The sequence below is a fragment of the Zalophus californianus genome, chromosome 7 (genome assembly GCF_009762305.2).
Source record: "Zalophus californianus isolate mZalCal1 chromosome 7, mZalCal1.pri.v2, whole genome shotgun sequence".
Lineage (NCBI taxonomy): Eukaryota > Metazoa > Chordata > Mammalia > Carnivora > Otariidae > Zalophus > Zalophus californianus.
In genome coordinates this window covers 124,771,505-124,789,595 of record NC_045601.1, presented here as the reverse complement: position 1 = coordinate 124,789,595, position 18,091 = coordinate 124,771,505, and the positions used below count along the sequence as shown (strand labels likewise).

General features: G+C 47.3%; 1 protein-coding gene across 2 annotated transcripts in view; it reads left to right on the top strand.

Moving 5' to 3' along the window:
• Window positions 1-18,091, top strand: part of LYRM4 (LYR motif containing 4) — a 264,832-nt gene that overhangs the window by 159,153 nt on the left and 87,588 nt on the right. The window contains exon 3 of one of the 2 annotated variants that reach the window (XM_027601928.2): window positions 89-512. The exons of the other annotated variant lie outside the window; for it this stretch is intronic. Coding sequence (XP_027457729.1) covers window positions 89-157 — 69 coding nt within the window. The 3' untranslated portion in view covers window positions 158-512. Of the gene's footprint in view, window positions 1-88; window positions 513-18,091 lie in introns of those variants that run through there. 2 annotated transcript variants of the gene reach the window in all.

Genomic DNA, 18,091 nt, shown 5'->3' with positions numbered 1-18,091 from the left:
GGGATGGCAGACCTTGGCATTTAAATGTTAGAAATGCTCTTTCTGACCTTTCACAGCTAATGGAGCCTGTGTCTTTCTTTGCCTTCAGGTGCACATCGGCCAAATGTATTCGACTGACAAGCTTATCATTGAGAATCAAGAGAAGCCTAGGACCTAGGGGGCCGGGACCAGCCACCACCAGCTTCAGCATCCATTCTGCGCTTGGGGTGGGGGCTCCCCCCAGGCCACAAGTGGCCTCTTCCATCAGCTTAGAATAGCCTCTTGCTCAGCCTGCCCTGTAGGAGCTGATAAACTGAGTCCGGTTTCCATTCTTCTGCAGCCTTAGTGCAAAAGCGTGGCTGGCTCTCCTTGATTCAAGTGTCAGAGTGAAGAGCTGGAGCTGGTTCAGAATAATGCTGTGTATTATTGTGTCTCCTCTCAACCCCACTCCTCTTTTGTATCTCACCACCACTTGTATAGAGCCCCTCCACCCTCTGTTTCTCCGTTGACAATAAACAGAATTGTCTCCCGAAGCCTTCCTATGCCAGATACGCTCCTGACTATGAATGCACTTTCATTCCCTGCAGAGGCAGGGCCTGCAGAGGTCTGTGGGGACCCAGAGGGAGGGCCCAAACCCGAGCTGAGCCCTCCCTTTGTGGAGGCAAGTCTAGGCCCCCAAGATTTGGAGGGCAGCATGGAGTAGGGCAAGGCCAAAGGGGTAGAAGGTGCATCCCACAATTTATAGCTGGGCCCAGTGCAACCACAGAGGGGCTCGCCTCTGGCTCCCCACCTGGAGACAGGAGACTGGTGGCCCTACTACTCCGAGTGTGGTCTGAGGATGGGCACCAGCAGCCCCGCCTGGGAGCTGGTTGGAAATGCAGAGTCTCAGGCCGCACCCCAAATGCTTTGAATCCTAACCTTGAGTCTAACACATCCAGGTGCCCCCAGCCCACGCTGATGTTGGGAAAGGGCCACTCAGCTCTGCCTCCCAAAGCTGGCTTCCCCAAGCTCCCTTCACAGAGCCATAAGCATCTGCAGAATTGGAGAGTTTTTTTAAGAGGAATTTCTTGGCGCTTCCCTCCTCTCGGATTCTGACTTAGTAAGTGAGAGGTGAGGCATGGTCATTTATATCTACATTTTTAAAGGTCCCCTAGTGTTTATACGTCTAGTCAGTTCTGAAAACTCTGCTTTTTGAAGATATCGCAGGTAATAAAGACATTGGTATGCATTTAGCCTTGGAAACACATCAGCTAAAAACATAAAAAGAAGGTATTAAATAACTTACTTGATTTCTGGGGATTTTATGGGGGACCCAGATACTATCTGAGTGACTTGTTTACCTTTGTAAAAGGCACTAAGTGAATTCATGACTTAAGGTGTTGAGGTTTGGAACAGCCTCATATGAATATTTCCAGATTCTAAAATGACCATGTCGCTGAACCTGCCCCTGACCCACGACCCCTGTCATTCTAATTCTTATAGTCCTGTGAGTCAAGCGAGAACGGTCTGGGCCCTCATGCTCTCCCATGTGAAAAGATCACGTCTGCCCTCCTCACCCCCAGATCATGGAGTTTGCTGTGTGTTCAGAATAGATTACAAGGGTACTCCTGGTTGGCAGTACAACTTAAGACTTCAGAAGGCTTTTGCCCATGGATACTCTTGTACACCGGCACCTTGGTAGGTCTTGGACCTGACCCCCACCCCGCAAACAATGTTAGTGCTACAGTGCGGAACAGACAGGGAGTGTAGGTGACGTGGGAAATGTGCTCTCCCCCTTCGGCTGACTCTCATGGGACAGAGTCACCCACCCTGGGATGTGCGGCTCTGGGTCACTTTTTCCACTCTGCGTCAGTAGGATATGGTCCAAGGACTAGCTAATGGATGTCACCTCTGATTTATACTTAATGAATTAAAGCAGCTGCTACTTGGAAACCTAAGTCCAGGGTTGAACCTCTCCCCTTGAAGTGTCAAGTTACTAGCATGTATCCGCTCCAGAGGAGACCTCCCCCCCCCCCAGATTGGAGTCACAGAGGCATTGGACCAAGCAAACTTAGCTCGTTCTGCAGGACATAACAGCAGGTCACTTTTATGTTAATTAAAGCCCACGGGGGCACCTGGGTGGCTCAGTTGGTTGGACGGCTGCCGTCAGCTCAGGTCATGATCCTGGAGTCCTAGGATCGAGTCCCACATCGGGCTCCCTGCTCAGCAGGGAGCCTGCTTCTCCCTCTGACCCTCCCCCCTCTCATGCTCTCTCTCTCCCTCTCTCTCAAATAAATAAAATCTTCAAAAAGATAAATAAATAAATAAATATAGCCCATGAATGGGCTTGAACAGGCCCAAAGCCTTAAACAGCTTAATTTTTGTGACTCGGATAAGAATAACTCTGCGTTAGGAATATATAGAAAGACATGAAAGAATCCTGTCCCATAAAATCCACAGTCTAGAGCCTGTCTTCCAGGCGCAGGTGAGGCAGGCAGAGCCTTGCACTGGGCACTCCTCAACTCAGAGGACCCAAGGTGGACTCTAGAGCTTTGAATAAAGTGACGTGTCCATGGGAGTGTCTGTTTCTATAGTTAAGTGTTCCCTGTCCTCCACTGGAGCCCCACATCACACTCAGCCTCGCAGACCTCTCTAGTGTGCTGGGCTGTTCTGAAGGAGTGATTCGGGCTGGAGTCTGGAGACCACTTTGCGGTGTCAGCATTTAGCAAGTGAGAAATGCCACTACGAGTTAACCTCTGAGACAAAACCATTGGCCAAGCACAGCTATTCTCTAGAGCTCCGGAGGCGACACTTGGTTGGTCTGGCTGTCATGCTTTGATACCCGGGAAGCCTTCCTTAAGCACAGGCCTGGCTATGTTGTTCTGATGGCGGTTGTTCTCTGGACTCTGGAGCTGAAAGATGATCATGGATCTGACGTAGCTAGCTTCGCATCTACTCTGCCCTGCCACCAACCCCAGTTACTTTTAACTCCCTTCATCCATAGCTTCATCCAACATCTCCAGCTCCTGAATACCACCAACAGCGCCACCCGGCATTCAGGAGCAAAGGGGACAGTTAGGGGGACATCTGCAGATAGGACAATATGGCAGAGCTGCCTGGCATTAGAGTCCACCTGATCCAACCCCCACATCGGCAGGTGTGAAAACCAAGATCCTGAGCATCCCGGGTCATCTGCAGACCTTTCCCTGCCACCCCTTTTGCTGGTCTTTTCGTTCATTCAGCACTGACTGTGAGCCAGCTGGTGCAGGCACCAGGGAGAGACCAGTGAACAAGGCAGCCCCTGCCTTCACAGAACTTGCAGTCCAGAAGGGGAACTGGATGAGAAAGGACACGTCTGAGGAGTGTTACAAAGGCCGAAATAAAGGCCCTCTAGGAGCTGACGGGGAGTGTCTAGAAAGCCCTCCCTGAGAGAAGCGTGATTTAAACTGAAGATTAAATGAGGAGTTGGCCGGACAAAGGGTAGGGAGAGGAGCTCTCTAGGCAGGAGGAACAGCATATGCAAAGACCTGAATGGGGGGGTGCTGGGGTAGGAGGAGAGCACCGTGCAAGGAACTACCTACAGGCAGCCCAGGATGGCTGGCAAGCAAGGATGAGTCAAAAGGCAGGGAACACACTGCAGAAGGCCCAGAGAGCCTTGGCCTGTGGCTGTAAGAAGCTATTGAAGTTTTTCAGCAGGATGAAGTTTGTATAGGGGGAATCGATTGGGAGAGATGCAGGGAGACCACCTTTTATGGGCTGCGGGAGGAGGGTTAGATTGAACACTAATCCAGGTAAGAGATGGTAGTGACTTCACCTAGGACGGTGACAGTTGCAAGGTAGAGTCAACATCACCCTGAGAAGAGCTTGCTTTGACGCAGCTGCTCTCCCAAGGTGAGTGAGAGACACGTGGAGCAGAGGCGCTCAGCTGAGCCTCCCAGCCAAGTCTCGCTGAGGTCAGTCCACTGCAGCCAAGCCCGAGGGGGCCTATGATACAGAACAAATTACTGTTTAAGGCACTAAGTTTGTGGGTGGCTATGGAGCAATGACAAGCTCATACAGAGAGCTAGTATGATAATGTATCTCTTTTTCAGGGCCACCTAGCAAACCAAAGAGTAGGTAGGCAAACTTGATAAAACTGTGGGACTCCTGTGTAGAGCCCTTTCCACAAGCACCCACAGAGTACAGGTGTCACATGTCTTACAGACGAAAGGGCTTGCCAACTACTGGCCCCCATTAGTGTGTGCCTAGCACAAAAGAGGACCAAAAAAAGAAAGAAAACTGAGTCAACAGGACTTGATCATTGATTGGATGTGAAGTGAAAGGAGGGTGTCACGGGAGTCCAGGAGGGGTCCCAGGTTTGGGGCCTGGGTGACTTAGCAGAGGTTGGGCCACCAGCTAAGACAAGACGGCAGTGGGCATTGTCTGAAGCTTTGTCCACCTGCCAGGTTCAAATAACCTTAAGTTCAAACAGGAAGACTAGCGTCTACAAATGTATCTCTTACTTCCAAAGGTTGAAAATATTATTTCTGGTTTTTCCAAACAAAGAAAAAAATCCACTGGAAGAAAATTTAAAAGACCCTTATAAAGAGATTTTACCCAGAGCTCTCTGTAGAACAAATATACTCTTTCTACAAGTAAGGCCTACAGATATGTATTCTCTCTGGGGACAGGAGGAGTCGGGGGAAATTTTTCTGTATTTTGCAAAAAGTATAAGATGTTTAAAAAGGCAAAGGAAGGTTAGTCTACATATTCTAAGAGTATGGTTTTAAGAACGCAACTAAAATGCACAGTAAAGGGGCGCCTAGGTGGCTCAGTCATTAAACGTCTGCCTTCAGCCCAGGTCGTGATCCCAGAGTCCTGGGATGGAGTCCTGCATCGGGCTCCCTGCTCGGCGGGAAGCCTGCTTCTCCCTCTCCCACTCCCCCTGCTTGTGTTCCCTCTCTCACTGTCTCTCTCTCTGTCCAATAAATAAATAAAATCTTTACAAAAAATAAAAAATAAAAAAATGCACAGTAAAATATCAACAAGTATACAGAAAATGCACCAATATGTTTTATAACAGAATGAGCTGCTTAGGTTTGTTCGGTAGCTTTCCAGACTGAAGGATATCACAGGTACTGAGGCCAGGCTACAAATATAGCTGCAGCGGAAGAAATGATAAGCACTCAAAACACAGAAGGAGAAAGCATTTCCTACGCCAAGAATGATGTTCTCTGAGTTGGGAACTCTTCTTCTGGACCTCCCCACAATCACGAACAGGAAGTTCTTTTCCTTGGTAAATATGGCCGGAACCCAGATGACCAATTCTTTTTTTTTTTTTTAAGAGAGAGAGAGTGGGAGGCGGGGCAGAAGGGGAAGAGAGAGAGAATCCCAAGCTGACTCTGCTGAGCGCGGAGCCGGACGCGGGCCTCAATCTCAGGACCCTGAGATCATGACCTGAGCCAAAGACCAAGAGTCGGTCACTCAACCGAGTGCGCCACCTACGAGCCCCTAGATGACCCATTCTTGACTAAAGACAATCATATGAACCGAAGAACCTTTTTAATAGTTCAATGCGTTAAACTCTGCCAGTGGCTTCATGACAGCAACCCAGGGTGTGATTCAGAAGCCACGAGAAGCGGCCACGTTTTCTAGATCTTTGGAACAGACATCTGGTGAGGTCACGCCAGTGAGGGTGGGGAAGCCCATGCAGATGTTCATTATTATGAACAAAATAAACCGTCCACAGAAACTTGTGCTTCGCACATCCCGGGTTGGCAGATGCCTCATCGCTAATCAGGTATTGGCCAGTTGTTACAGAAGGATCTGGAAGAAAGCTGGAACTTGGTAGGGAAAGCAATGATTTGTGTATGATCCAGCAGGCTTTTCCTGTGACCGTTTGCCCATCCCCTCTATGGACAGCAGTTCCCCTCACCTCTGAGAACAAACAAGATCTTTATTTTCAATCTTTCTGCAGCCCTTATCAGTACCTCAGGGAGCCATTCGTGAAAATTGCTTCTCATGTTGAGATCCATGTGAGAAATAAGATAGATAATCTTGCTTTTGCTCCAGGGCCAAGTTTTTTGTTTGTTTATTTGTTTTGTTTAGTTTTTAAAGATTTTATTTATTCATTTGAGAGAGAGAGAGAGCACAAGCAGGGGGAGCAGCAGAGGGAGAGGGAGAAGCAGGCTCCCCGCTGAGCTGGGAGCCTGATACAGGGCTCGATCCCAGGACCTGGAGATCGTGACCTGAGCCGAAGGCAGACGCGTAACCATCTGAGCCACCCAGGCGCCCTCCAGGGCCAAGTTTTAAGTGCAAAGAAGAACTGGCAGAAATGAATCTGACTGTGATCTTGACCTAAGGGGACCACTGACACCACAATGGCAACAGCAAACACAGTCTATGTCTTGCCATCTTGAAATGGGACCACTCGCAAATGTTGACACCAAGAAAGCTGCAGTGGCGCTTGTTGGGGTCTTTCCCAAACCAGCTGGCCGCAGTCTCGGCATGCCTGTGCTGACCATTGTGGCCGTGTCCATCACGCAACATTCAGGCTGCCCCTCCCAGAGAAGCTGGACCTCTGGGGATCAGCTAGCAGCTTCTTAAAGATGATCTCTTCCTACTGCGGTGATATGTGTTCTTAGAACGTTTGATGGATGGTACTAAACCCTTTTTTTTTCATTAGCCCCAAAATTACTTTATTTTCTTTGTTTAAGAGTATCACTTAAGTGGCTGTCACTTAATTTCTAAAACATTTCGATAAAACTTCTCATCAGGGGGCAGTTGAGTGGCAGTTGGTTAAGTGTCTGACTCCTTATTTCGGCTCAGGTCATGATCTCCAGGTCCTGGGATGGAGCCCCAAGTCGGATTCCTCGCTCAACGGGGAGTCTGCTTCTCCCACTCCATCTGCCGCTCCCCTTTCCTTGTGTTCTGTCTCTCAAATAAACAAATAAAATCTTTAAGGAAAAAAAAAAACCCAATCAGTTACTAAATGAATTCATGTGACTTCATCTGCCTTGAATACAGAGACAGTCTAATAACAATGTAATTGGTTCTGGGTTTTTTTTTTTTTTTTAAGATTTATTTATTTATTTGAGAGAGCGAGAATGAGAGAGAGAGAGTACATGAGAGGGGGGAGGATCAGAGGGAGAAGCAGGCTCCTCACTGAGCAGGGAGCCCGATGTGGGACTCGATCCCGGGACTCCAGGATCATGACCTGAGCCGAAGGCAGTCGCTTAACCAACTGAGCCACCCAGGCGCCCCGTTCTGGGTTTTTAAAGGAATATTTCACTGAGGTGCAGAGAGGTGACGTACACCGCACACGCACGATATAGGATCAAGGGCTGCAATATTAATGTCAAGTATCTGTCTTGTCAGGATTTGCCATAGTTACTCTTCCACTCATGCTTCAAACATGTAACATATTTAAGATGACTAAGTGGCCAAATTTTAGCATGTATTTTCACTTTAAAAGCAATGAGTCTTTGTGGGACTCGGTAAATAGAAGTTTGTTCAAAGGGGGGAAAGGATGTACCAGTAACTCAGACTGCAAAAAAAAACATTCCTTTTTCTAAAAAAAAAAAAAAAAAAAATTGGAAGACAGGACTATGGAGCAATGGGATGAATGAGGATGGTAGAAACGAACTAGTCACTGGGGCCAGATGCCTGAGTCCTGGGGCTGCCACCTGGACAAGGGGCTCTAACTCCGGCTGGGCCATTATTGGACTTTGTGACGTTGCCTAAGTCCTGCATCCGGGGCCTTTGCTCCTTCCAGGCAATGTGGGATGGTCACATCCCACCCCTACCAAACTTTCTAGCTGTAAAAGCTTGCAATTCCAGTGAAATCAAAAGGAAAGAACCCATCCTGGAGACCCTTTGAATGTCTGTTTTTGGGATAATTAGCAGGAAATCTTCAGGACCCGTCCCCTGAGTAGTACAGGGGTTCGGTGCTATTTGGGTGAGCCATCGTGTTCAGCCCAGCCCATGGTCCATGAGAATGTGGATTTGGGGTTAAACTGGGCCCTGCAGCCAACTGGGCTCTCTGCAAGGCACAAGGAGGTCCCAGAGGCAGACCTTGGCCCCTCAGAATCCTCCCCAGCCTCCAGGCCAGTGTCTGACCGAACAAGTGGGTTTCTCATTTTTTTCTGAACTGAAAACTTTTTCTTGGGGGTGCCTGGCTGGCTCATTCAGTAGAGCATTCGACTCTTGATCTCCGGGTTGTGAGTTCAAGCCCCACACTGGGTGTGGAGCCTACTTTTAAAAAATAAAAATAAATATAAAAAAAAAAATGAAAACTTTTTCTCCCTGGCTTCTACTGGCTGCTGAGATTCCTAAAGCAACGTTAGGAGCCTGCTAAAAAGGAACAGGGACATCCATCTCTTGCTTACTCTTATTGCACCGGCAATAACTTTCGCTTTGCATGTTTTCCCACCAGGCATGTGGTTAAAAAAATGTTCTGAATGTACTCAAGGAAGAGTGAGCACTTTGGGGTAGAGGCAGGTTGTGGGCCACCATGAGCCAAGGGTTCCTGCCCCTGAGAATTATTTGGGGGGCACAACTAAACACATGTAGAACAACAAGGAAATGACCAAAGGCTAGCCTGGCTGTGAGAGCTAGAGAACAGCGTGGACCGGAGAGAACTCGAGAGATCCTGGGGCATGAATAAGCCTCAGAGTGGGAGTGCAGTGTCGGGACCAGGACACTGGGGAGCATTCCCATGGGCAAGGCAGACATACCGAGTGCATGATGGAGAAGAGAGCAAATCCTGGCTCCTGGGTCCTGGGGGCTTGGGATTGACAAGGACAGGACCACAAGGTGGCCCCAGGCTGCAGACATCCCAGACAGTCCTTCATTCTTTTCATCTTCCAGCTCTGTCTCTTCCTGGCTGTGAGATCCCGAGTAAGCAGCTTCTCAAAACTTCTATGTCCCCGTCTCAGAAATGGATCTAACTGCCTACCTACCTTACAGGTTTGCTGTTAAGATTGCAAATGCATAATGCACATAAAGTTCTTCTACCATATTTGATATAGAATGAGCAGGCAAACTTCAGGTGTTTTATCATTCGTTTAGAGACTATATCAGATGCCTCAGGAGATGTAGAAATGAACCAGATGTGGATTGTTCCCTTAATATACTTAATGGCAGCACATTTTGCACCGTACTTAAGACATGCAAGTACCTTTGTGAAGTCTAAAGTGATAAATTACCTAGGAGGGCCCTACTTTTAGGGCCAGAAGCAGGAAGAGAGGTAAGATCAAGAGGAGAAACTACTTCTGCCCGAGCTGTAAATTCTAGGCTAAGGAGTCTGAGTTTTATTTGGTGGGGAACGGAGCCATTAAGAAGGGAATGGCAGTACATAGCAGATTAACTGCATAGTGACATACAGAATGTCCCTGAGGGGAGGCAGCCAGGAAATTGCTGTAGTAATTTAGATGCACGGAGTCTAAGGCCTGGATGGGGTTAGCAGTGGTGTGGATTGGATAGAGAGGAAAAAATGAGTCCAAAAGGTATATCCAAATGTCAGATTTGAGGAGAGATTGGATACATAAAGAATGGGAATGAAGCAAAGATAACTTGAATGCTGGGTCCTGAAAGATTGGCCGGGTGGGTTGCCTCTCCCTGAAATAAGATGCAAGGCAACGACACATCTCCCTTAAGGCAAACTCACGTCCATACACATACACCTCACTGCACTGCTGTATGTCTACAGTTCACATTACTGTGGGTTGTATTTGCAGTAGAGACACTTTGGGGTGTCCGCCCATCTCCTGAGACCCCAACAGGAGTCCGGAGCTCTTGACAACCGTTTCGCATCATAATCCAACCCCACTTCCAGCATTCCCCATTGACAACAGGGCTGCATACCCTGGTTGACCCAAAGGGGGCCAAATTTTTTCTCCTAGAAACTCAGAATTAGGAGTGAGAGTTCCATTTCTATCTGGGCTATTTGCTGGAACTCAAGAGGAACAGACTTGGGAGGTACACCAGCCACCTTCCATCTATCATGTAGACAGAGAAGAGGAAATCTCTAGTCTGTAGGGAGAGATGAATGCAGCAGAATGGAGCGAGATAAGGCAGACAGTGTCCCTCCTGACTCTGGAAGCTCCAGCCCCTGGCTGCCTTCAGATGCCACGTGATAGCCCGATATCCATCAAACCAACTCCCCTGTTTGCTCAAGCTGGCTTGAGTTAGTTTCTATAACTTGCAGTTTGGAACATTGACTCATGGTGTTTATTGAACTATGGGGCCATGTTGAAGACTACAAGAAGTTAACATTTTTCGGTAGGTAAGTTCTCAAATGAAAAGGGGGACCGACCTAGTCCCTGTGCCAGTCCCCCAGAAGAAGTAGGTAACTGAAACTTTGATGACAAGAAGTAGGAAGAAGAGGGAGGTCGACCTCTTGTCCTGATAAGAGGTCTAGATGTCTAGGGCTGCACCCAGCAGGTCACTGTGGGCAGCAGTGAGGAGGGCGCAAGAGCCCATCGGTGAGGGAGACCAGGCATGGAGACACAGTGTTTCCCCTCCCCAGCCCCCAGCCGCTAGTTGTGAGGATGGAGTGAACTAATCCTGGCACGTGGCCTCACATCCCATGGGAATCTAACCAAATCAAAATCGGCCATTCTCTTCAGCAAGAGAGAGACACAGTTGACAGGTTAGGACACCACTGACAAGTTCTGCCCACAACTGCCCTCGAGGGGTGCATATCTCAGGGAGATGTGGGATGGGACGTGGGCACCTGTAAACTTCTCGCTTGTTCCACCCACCCTGCTTCAGACGGCCGTGAAGATCTCCACGTGCTGGCCATGACTGCCATGTGCATTGTTCGCAGGTTTTACTACTACCAACAACGCTGCTATTAACTTTCTTGGACGTGCCTCTTGGTGCCCGTATGTATACATTTCTGTACATCTGTGGAACTTCCGGTCGGGGGGTTTTGTGTGTATTCCACTTTAGTAGATACAGCCAAACAGGTTTGCAATGGGACAGGCCCACTCCTGGGATGTCTAGACATACATGCATCATATGGGAACAGGAGTGACGTAAAGGGGCTGAGACGCAGCTGTCTGTGGTGGGAGGCAGCAGCTTTTGTCCAAAGCCCTCGGCCATGAGGAAGGATCGTCTGAGGGAAGAAGAGACAGAGCCACCAAGGCCTACCAGCCCTCCCCTACCAGACCCTCTTGCAATACCAACTCCAGGGATTCTGAGGGTCAGATTTTTTTGAGGAAAACATTTCTTCATGTGTGTGGAGCCGGCTAGGGTTTGTAGAAGAAAGGAAGATGAGAGCATGAGTGCAGAGAATGTGCCTGTAGACGTAGATTTAGAGTTGTCCACAAAAAGGCCTCACTGTCCTGAATGCAAGCTCCCTGAGAGCCATGTCCCCTGTGTGTCCCCACGTCTCCCAATGCCACGGCTCTGCCAGCCACATGGGAAGTGCTCCATCGCCTCTTCCTGAAAGAATGGATAGATTTCTGATGAGGTGACTGAGGGAAGGGTGTGGCCACTGCAGGAGGCACCTGGCTGGCTCAGTCGGTAGGGCATGCAACTCTTGATCTCTGGGTCGTGAGTTCAGGTCCCATGCTGGGTGAGGAGCCTACTTAAAAAAAAAAAAAAAAGAATCATACATAGTCTTCTCCCTGTGGAATTTACAACATCTTTATAAGAGAAAAAAGAGTTACAGGTGGATTTCTGGAGGACTGTGTGGCAGACAGAAGGAAAATCAGTCCCAGAGAGACTGACAAGGAACAGCTTGGAGGGAAAGGAGGCAAATCAGAAGTGGGTGGTCACAGAAATCAAAACGGGTCCCAAAGAATAGATTTTCAACAATATCAAACAGTACTCAACAAACAGGAAGCCCTCCAAAAGTAGTTTCTTAACATAGGGCAGATAATCTTTGAAGAAACTGTCTCAAGGAAATGCAAAGATCTAAGTCAGATGAATGTAGGTACATTGTGTATGTTCTAACAACATACATACACAATACACATCCCATCGTGTGAATACCAGGAAACAAATGGCATGTTCGGTTAGTACAGTAACAAGAACAGTTTGGTTAGTGCCTTGGCGGCCACTGATATGTCCCCCAAGTTGGAAGTTTCATTTATTCTTCCTATATTCGGATGAAGAGAGACAACATCTATCGTCAGAGTGAAACCCGTTGAAACCACCTGGCTGAGATCAAAGGGAAAAGAGAAAGTTGTTGAGAACCAGCTGTCTGCTTGGTACGTCATAAATAATTTCCCTTTGTGCTCACAACAACCTAGTTAGGCAGGAGTTCCTACCCCTATTTTGCAAACGTGCAAACTCACGCTCACAGGTTAAGGGACCCATTGGAAAGCACACAGAGAGCTGAGCTGGGGTCAGCTGCAGGCCTGGCTCACTTGGGGCCTGTATGTCTTCCCCACATCACACCTCCAACCCTGACATCTAAGTGTGCTCCACTAGCATAGCACCTAACAATGCTTTATATTTTTTTAATGTCTTATTTATTTATTCATGAGAGTCAGAGAGAGAGAGAGAGAGAGAGAGAGGCAGAGGCAGAGGGAGAGGGAGAAGCAGGCTCCCTGCCTAGCAGGGAGCCCGATGCGGGACTCGGTCCCAGGACCCTGGGATCATGACCTGAGCCGAAGGCAGACGCTTAACCCACTAAGCCACCCAGGCGCCCCTGACAATGCTTTATACCCTTCTCAATGATAGGGATTTTTTTGAAGCTTTCATTTAATTTTCTTATTATTACTAGTACAACTTTTCTTTTTGGAAGTGGTTTAAAACTCCCAAGGAAGTGCAGAAATAGTACAGAGAATTCTCATCTATCTTTTGCACAGCTTTCCCTGATAATAATATCTTCCATAATCATAGTACATTGTCAAAACCAGGAAGTCACTATTGGTACAATACTAATAACTCTGAGTTTTTCTTTTTTTTTAAGATTTTATTTATTTGTTTATTTATTTATTTATCTGAGAGAGAGAGAAAGCACACAACCGGGGGGAGGGGCAGAGGGAAAAGCAGATTCCTCACTGAACAGGAAGCCCCATCCCAGGACCTGAGGCGAAGGCAGACACTTAACTGACTGAGCCACCCAGGCACCCCAAACTCAGAGTTTTCCAACCTCTGCAGTGAGGGTTTAGGCCAGACAATTATTGTGGGGGGTGGGGTCGCTGTGCCTTGTAGGATGTTCAGCAGCACCACAGCCAGCAGCATCCCCCGCCCCAGTTGTGACCACCAAAAATGTTCCCAGACTCGGTGATGGCTTCTAAAGTACCAAATTGCTTTACGTTCTTTATTCAAAATACGACTTCGGGTTTGGCCTTTTTTAGACGTAACGCATATAGAAAAATAACCACAGCAAACAAAGTTTTGTTTTTTTTTGTAAATCCTCAGAATTTCAAAGACATTTTCAAACCACAAAAATAGAACTATCCTTTAAAAAAATCTTGGAGAAAGATGAAGGCTGCGTTTTGACTACATCTTCTCTGTTTAAATAAACACTAACAAAAATCACATTCACAGAAACCTGTTACTCATCCCAAATATCCCACTGGGCACATTTCTCAAGCAAATCTTAAAACAGAGACTGATGAGGTTATTTCCTCTCACATTATTAGAAAGAACTGTAAAAAAAAAAAAAATTCTATGGAATCACGTAACAATCTCCTGTCTGAAATAGTGGTCCATTCTTGCGGCTGCCGCCTGGCTAATAAGAAAACATTTGGCCCCGTCTGGCTTCAGCTAAGGAGGGCAGACCCTGGCCGATCAAAGTTGATGGTTGTTTTTGCTCCAGCTCTGAGAACCACCCCCTGCTCCCAGACAGGGTTGGGAATCTCACCAACTTCCTTTGGGAGGTCAGAGCCCTCCACAGGCAGTATCCCTAGAAAGCTCGGGGCCTCCGGACACACACCTAGTTAGGCTCTGTTGCATTTTAGGCTCTGGAGAAATGACTGGGGTGGGTCAGCGACATCCCAGTGGCAGTCAGCCTTAACAACATCTGGCTCTGGGCTGACACACGAAAACCCAAGTCCAGCTTTACTCATGGAGGGAGCCTTTACACACCAATCTCTGCAATCACATAATGGATCACGTACTACAGGCCTCTGCCATTGCCTCTTACGTATAAGCCTGCAGAGAATGTTGCTGAATCATTTTAGAAACCCTTGGCTGCCACATAATGATCTGGATAGTGAAGACTCCATTTGTAAGATCTTCTGAACCAGGTGGAGGTGGGAGAGTCAAAAGCCAAGATTCAAAAATCTATGCCTTCCACCTCGCAGTGGCCATCAGCTCACTTCTGCCCGAGCCAGAGCCTGCAGGGGCTGGGAGAGGATGAGCCGTGATCCAAGCCCAAGACCCAAGATGGGAGCCTCATCCCTTCGGCCTTCTCTCGGCTCTAGGCAGTGCTAGGTAGTGCCGGGCAGGACAGCCCCGAGCCGCAGAACTCAATGCTTTTACAACCCTTTTTTTTTTTTTAAAGATTTTATTCATTTGACAGAGAGAGAGGGAACACAAGCAGGGGGAGTGGAGGGAGAAGAGGGAGAAGCAGACTCCCCGCTGAGCAGGGAGCCCAGCGCGGGGCTCGATCCCAGGACCCCGGGATCATGACCTGAGCTGAAGGCAGACGCTTAACCAACGGAGCCACCCAGGCCCCCCTTTTATAACCCATTCTGAAGCTGTTGTTTCCTCTGCCAGAAAACTAGTGCCTCCGGGCATGTTGCACCAATACATAAATTCATTTTTAATGACTTTATGGTAAATAGCAAAGTCCAAAATAACACAGGATCTAGGAACAGAAGCAACCTGTAGTTCAGATTTGGGGAAATGGGGGACAATGGGGTTACTCACAAACCTTTCTGAAGAGGTACTCTTATTACTGTTATTTATTTATTTATTTTTGCAAGAGAACATGTTAGGTATTTCACTGTTAAGCACTTGTTTGCGACTTAACATCCATTTATTTCCACAATTATCCATTTAATATCAATATATGGATATCTCAGGGACCTTCAACCTCAATTTGATGTATAGACTTATGATCCTAAAACAACAGACCTCGCTAATCTTGGGGTCTGCACTTAATTGTGATATGGGTGACACTTCGTCTTTGGGATTTCTGACCTCAAAAGCAACACGCCTGGGGCACCTGAGAGGCTCAGTTGACTAAGCGTCTGCCTTTGGCTCAGATCATGATTTTGGGGTACTGAGATCGGGCCCTGCCTTGGAGGCTCAGCAACATGCCTGAAATCTGTGCCTAAAAACACAATTGCTCCTTAAGCAGACAGGAATATGCAAATGGAATGCTCTGGACTATTTCAAGTCTTTCTGAATATAAACTCACATTTCTTTTTAAATAATGTAAAATTAGGGAAAAAAACCTGACTCTCTCCAAGAACTCATAACCTGTTTCACTACACCAGAACAGCCTCCTGACAAGGATGTTTTGCCGAAAGATGTCGAGGAAAGAGCAGAAAGGACATGTCCTCTAGAGAGCACTGCAAGGTGTCCCCTCGAAAGACTATGAGTTCCCCGCGACCATAAACTCCTCGTCTGCTGGAGTGGATGCTTCCTCAGCATTACATGCGTGTAGCTATTTACAGAAAAGCCATCTGTAGGATGTGCTCATGAATTTTTCAACTTGCAGATTAAATGTTTCAAGCTTAGTTCTCAAAATCTACCTGTTTTCAATCTTCACTCAATTCAGATTTTCAGACAGACTTTCCCATTTCAGAATACATTAGGATGCTGCTAACTCTCCTCGGGAAATGACCTCAGGTAACACGTTTCAAAGGACCTGAGCAATGCCAACAATAAGAATGGGATGAGTAAATACAATCATGGAGAAATTACACTGGTCTAATCTCTCTAAATGTCTGTAAGGGAGTCTAAAATACCTTTGCTTTACCAGAGATGTTTGTAGATATGTAGATTTCCCATTTGAACCAGCTCTGAACTCACGACTTAAACTCTTCTATTAGATTCACTAGCAAATCTCAGCAGCACATCTTAAAAGTAAGCCCTTGATCTTTGCCATCTCAAAAACCGATATTCAGCTGAAACGTGACTCTGTTCTCTCCTTGCCAAAATTTGTCCCCGAAGAGACGGCCAAGGTCAAAGAACTAGACTCCACAAAATGCAAATACAAAGTCTATCCAAAAGATTAAAAAAAAAAAAATGTAAATCCTAATGAGCCTGAAGTTATGTAGCACTCCAACAACCAGCCCTTGGAGGATTTGAGGACCATTTAGGGCTGCCTTCTGGTAGTCTCCCTGATTCGCTAAAGGGAGTCCAGAGAGGAACATGAAAACACAGCAGGTCACCTGATGGAATGTGTTTATTATGTAGTCAGGAAGAGAAACCTGGGTTGGCCTCTCCCAGCAGGTTTCAGGCTCTGCCTGCTTATCTACAGGATAGCCGGGACTGCTCGTCAGAGGGAAAGCCGGGGTCACTGGGCCGAACCAGGGCTGTCAGTTTCCACCCTGCTCCCAGCCCTTTGCCCCTGTGGCCACACCGAGCACATCCCCGATCTGAAGACCGTCCTAGGTCCTGGTTTCATGGGGATTGGCTGGGCAAAGGCTGGGCTGCAAACAGCTCGCTGTTTGTCCGGGTTGCTTATTAAGTTCCCACACGTCATGGGGCTGTCTTTAACCTACAAACCTGTACTCCATTGCGTGAATCAAAAATACACATTCGATTCAGTTCCATGATGCCACAAAAAAAGGAAAGCATCCCATTTCCTCTCGAAGGCTGTTCCTTGCACTCCTGACAAAGCGCATGTGATGCAGATCACAATACTCCAAGTGGCTCCAAGCCACACGCTCCTAAGAAACACGACTGAGTCGGAGAATGGAAAAACTTGGCCTACTAAAATATGCACACCTGCTGTGCTAGAAAGCAGCAATATGGGGAACTCGTGAAATAACGTACAGAGTCCAACACGACAACTCCCCAAAATGAAATGAGCAGAAGGCTCTGCTTTGCTATGAGCTGACAGGTGAACAGGCTTCAGAACCATAATGTCACCAGGGAAGACCTCAGTCCGGGTCAGGGCAGAAGGAAGGACACAGCAGATGAGGCCATGGTCAGCTTGAAAGCCCTCTGAGCACCTGACCCAGGAGAAAGTTCCCCCGCCCCTGCAGCTAAGGTTCTCAGATGACAACTGCCCCACCCCCATGCGCTGCAGGAAACCTGCCCGGGAACAGAGGTGCCTCAGCGTCTCCCAGAGCTCAGTGGGCTCCCAGCCCCCAGCGCCCACTTCCTGGAGCAGGATCCTGGCCTCCCTAAGTGAAGTCTTCATAAACCTGGGGATTGTAAGGGGGAAACTCTGTTCCGTACAGACTGTCATGTTTCCAGCCACTGTTTCTGAAACTCTTCAGATAAGGACACACACTTCATTCAGCATTCCCTGACCCAGTGACCCAGGGACTCACTTGCCCATAAAGAAGAAGCTGGAATCTCTCTGGTGGAGGTCAGCATCACTAAATGAGCTGAGCAGAAGTGAGTTTTGATCATTAGAGCTGGGCAAGGTATTTCAGCGATTACTTTTCAACCAGACTGACCCCTGCTTCCTCAAGTTGAGGTAAATATTCCCACCAAAAAACAACAACTGAATTTGGGGATTTTGCTTTGGGGGATGAGCGTGTGAGTTTTCATTCCAGTCAGGAAATATGTTCTTAAATACTTCCTTAGTCTGGTCAGTATTGCCCCTTCTCTGAAACCGCCTTTTCAAAAACAAAACCTACTTAACTTCCCTAAGTTTCTTCACAACATGTTCGTTATCAGTCTAGGATGAAAAGATGGCACTTTATAAAATAAAATTGGCATTTAGAAGATTGCCCAGTACTTCGAAAGGCTATAACCACATTTACACAGACTGGGCTGTTCCAAATCTTTCACAAAATTCTGAACCTTAGAAAAGCTATTCTCCATGATTTGGGAGACAGCAAAGCTAGATTGATTTCCTTACCTAAAAGCCAGGTTTGACATTCATTATATTATGAAATAAGTACTTCTAAAATTAGTTGCTTGAATTCCAAAATATACTTTTGAAAGTCAATAATGGTTTTTTTTTTAAGAATAGAAAATTTGCTCTTCATACCTCTTTAGAACCCATTTATTTTATTCCAGATTTGAAGGGTTACCATTTTAAAGAATGCCAGACAAGGGG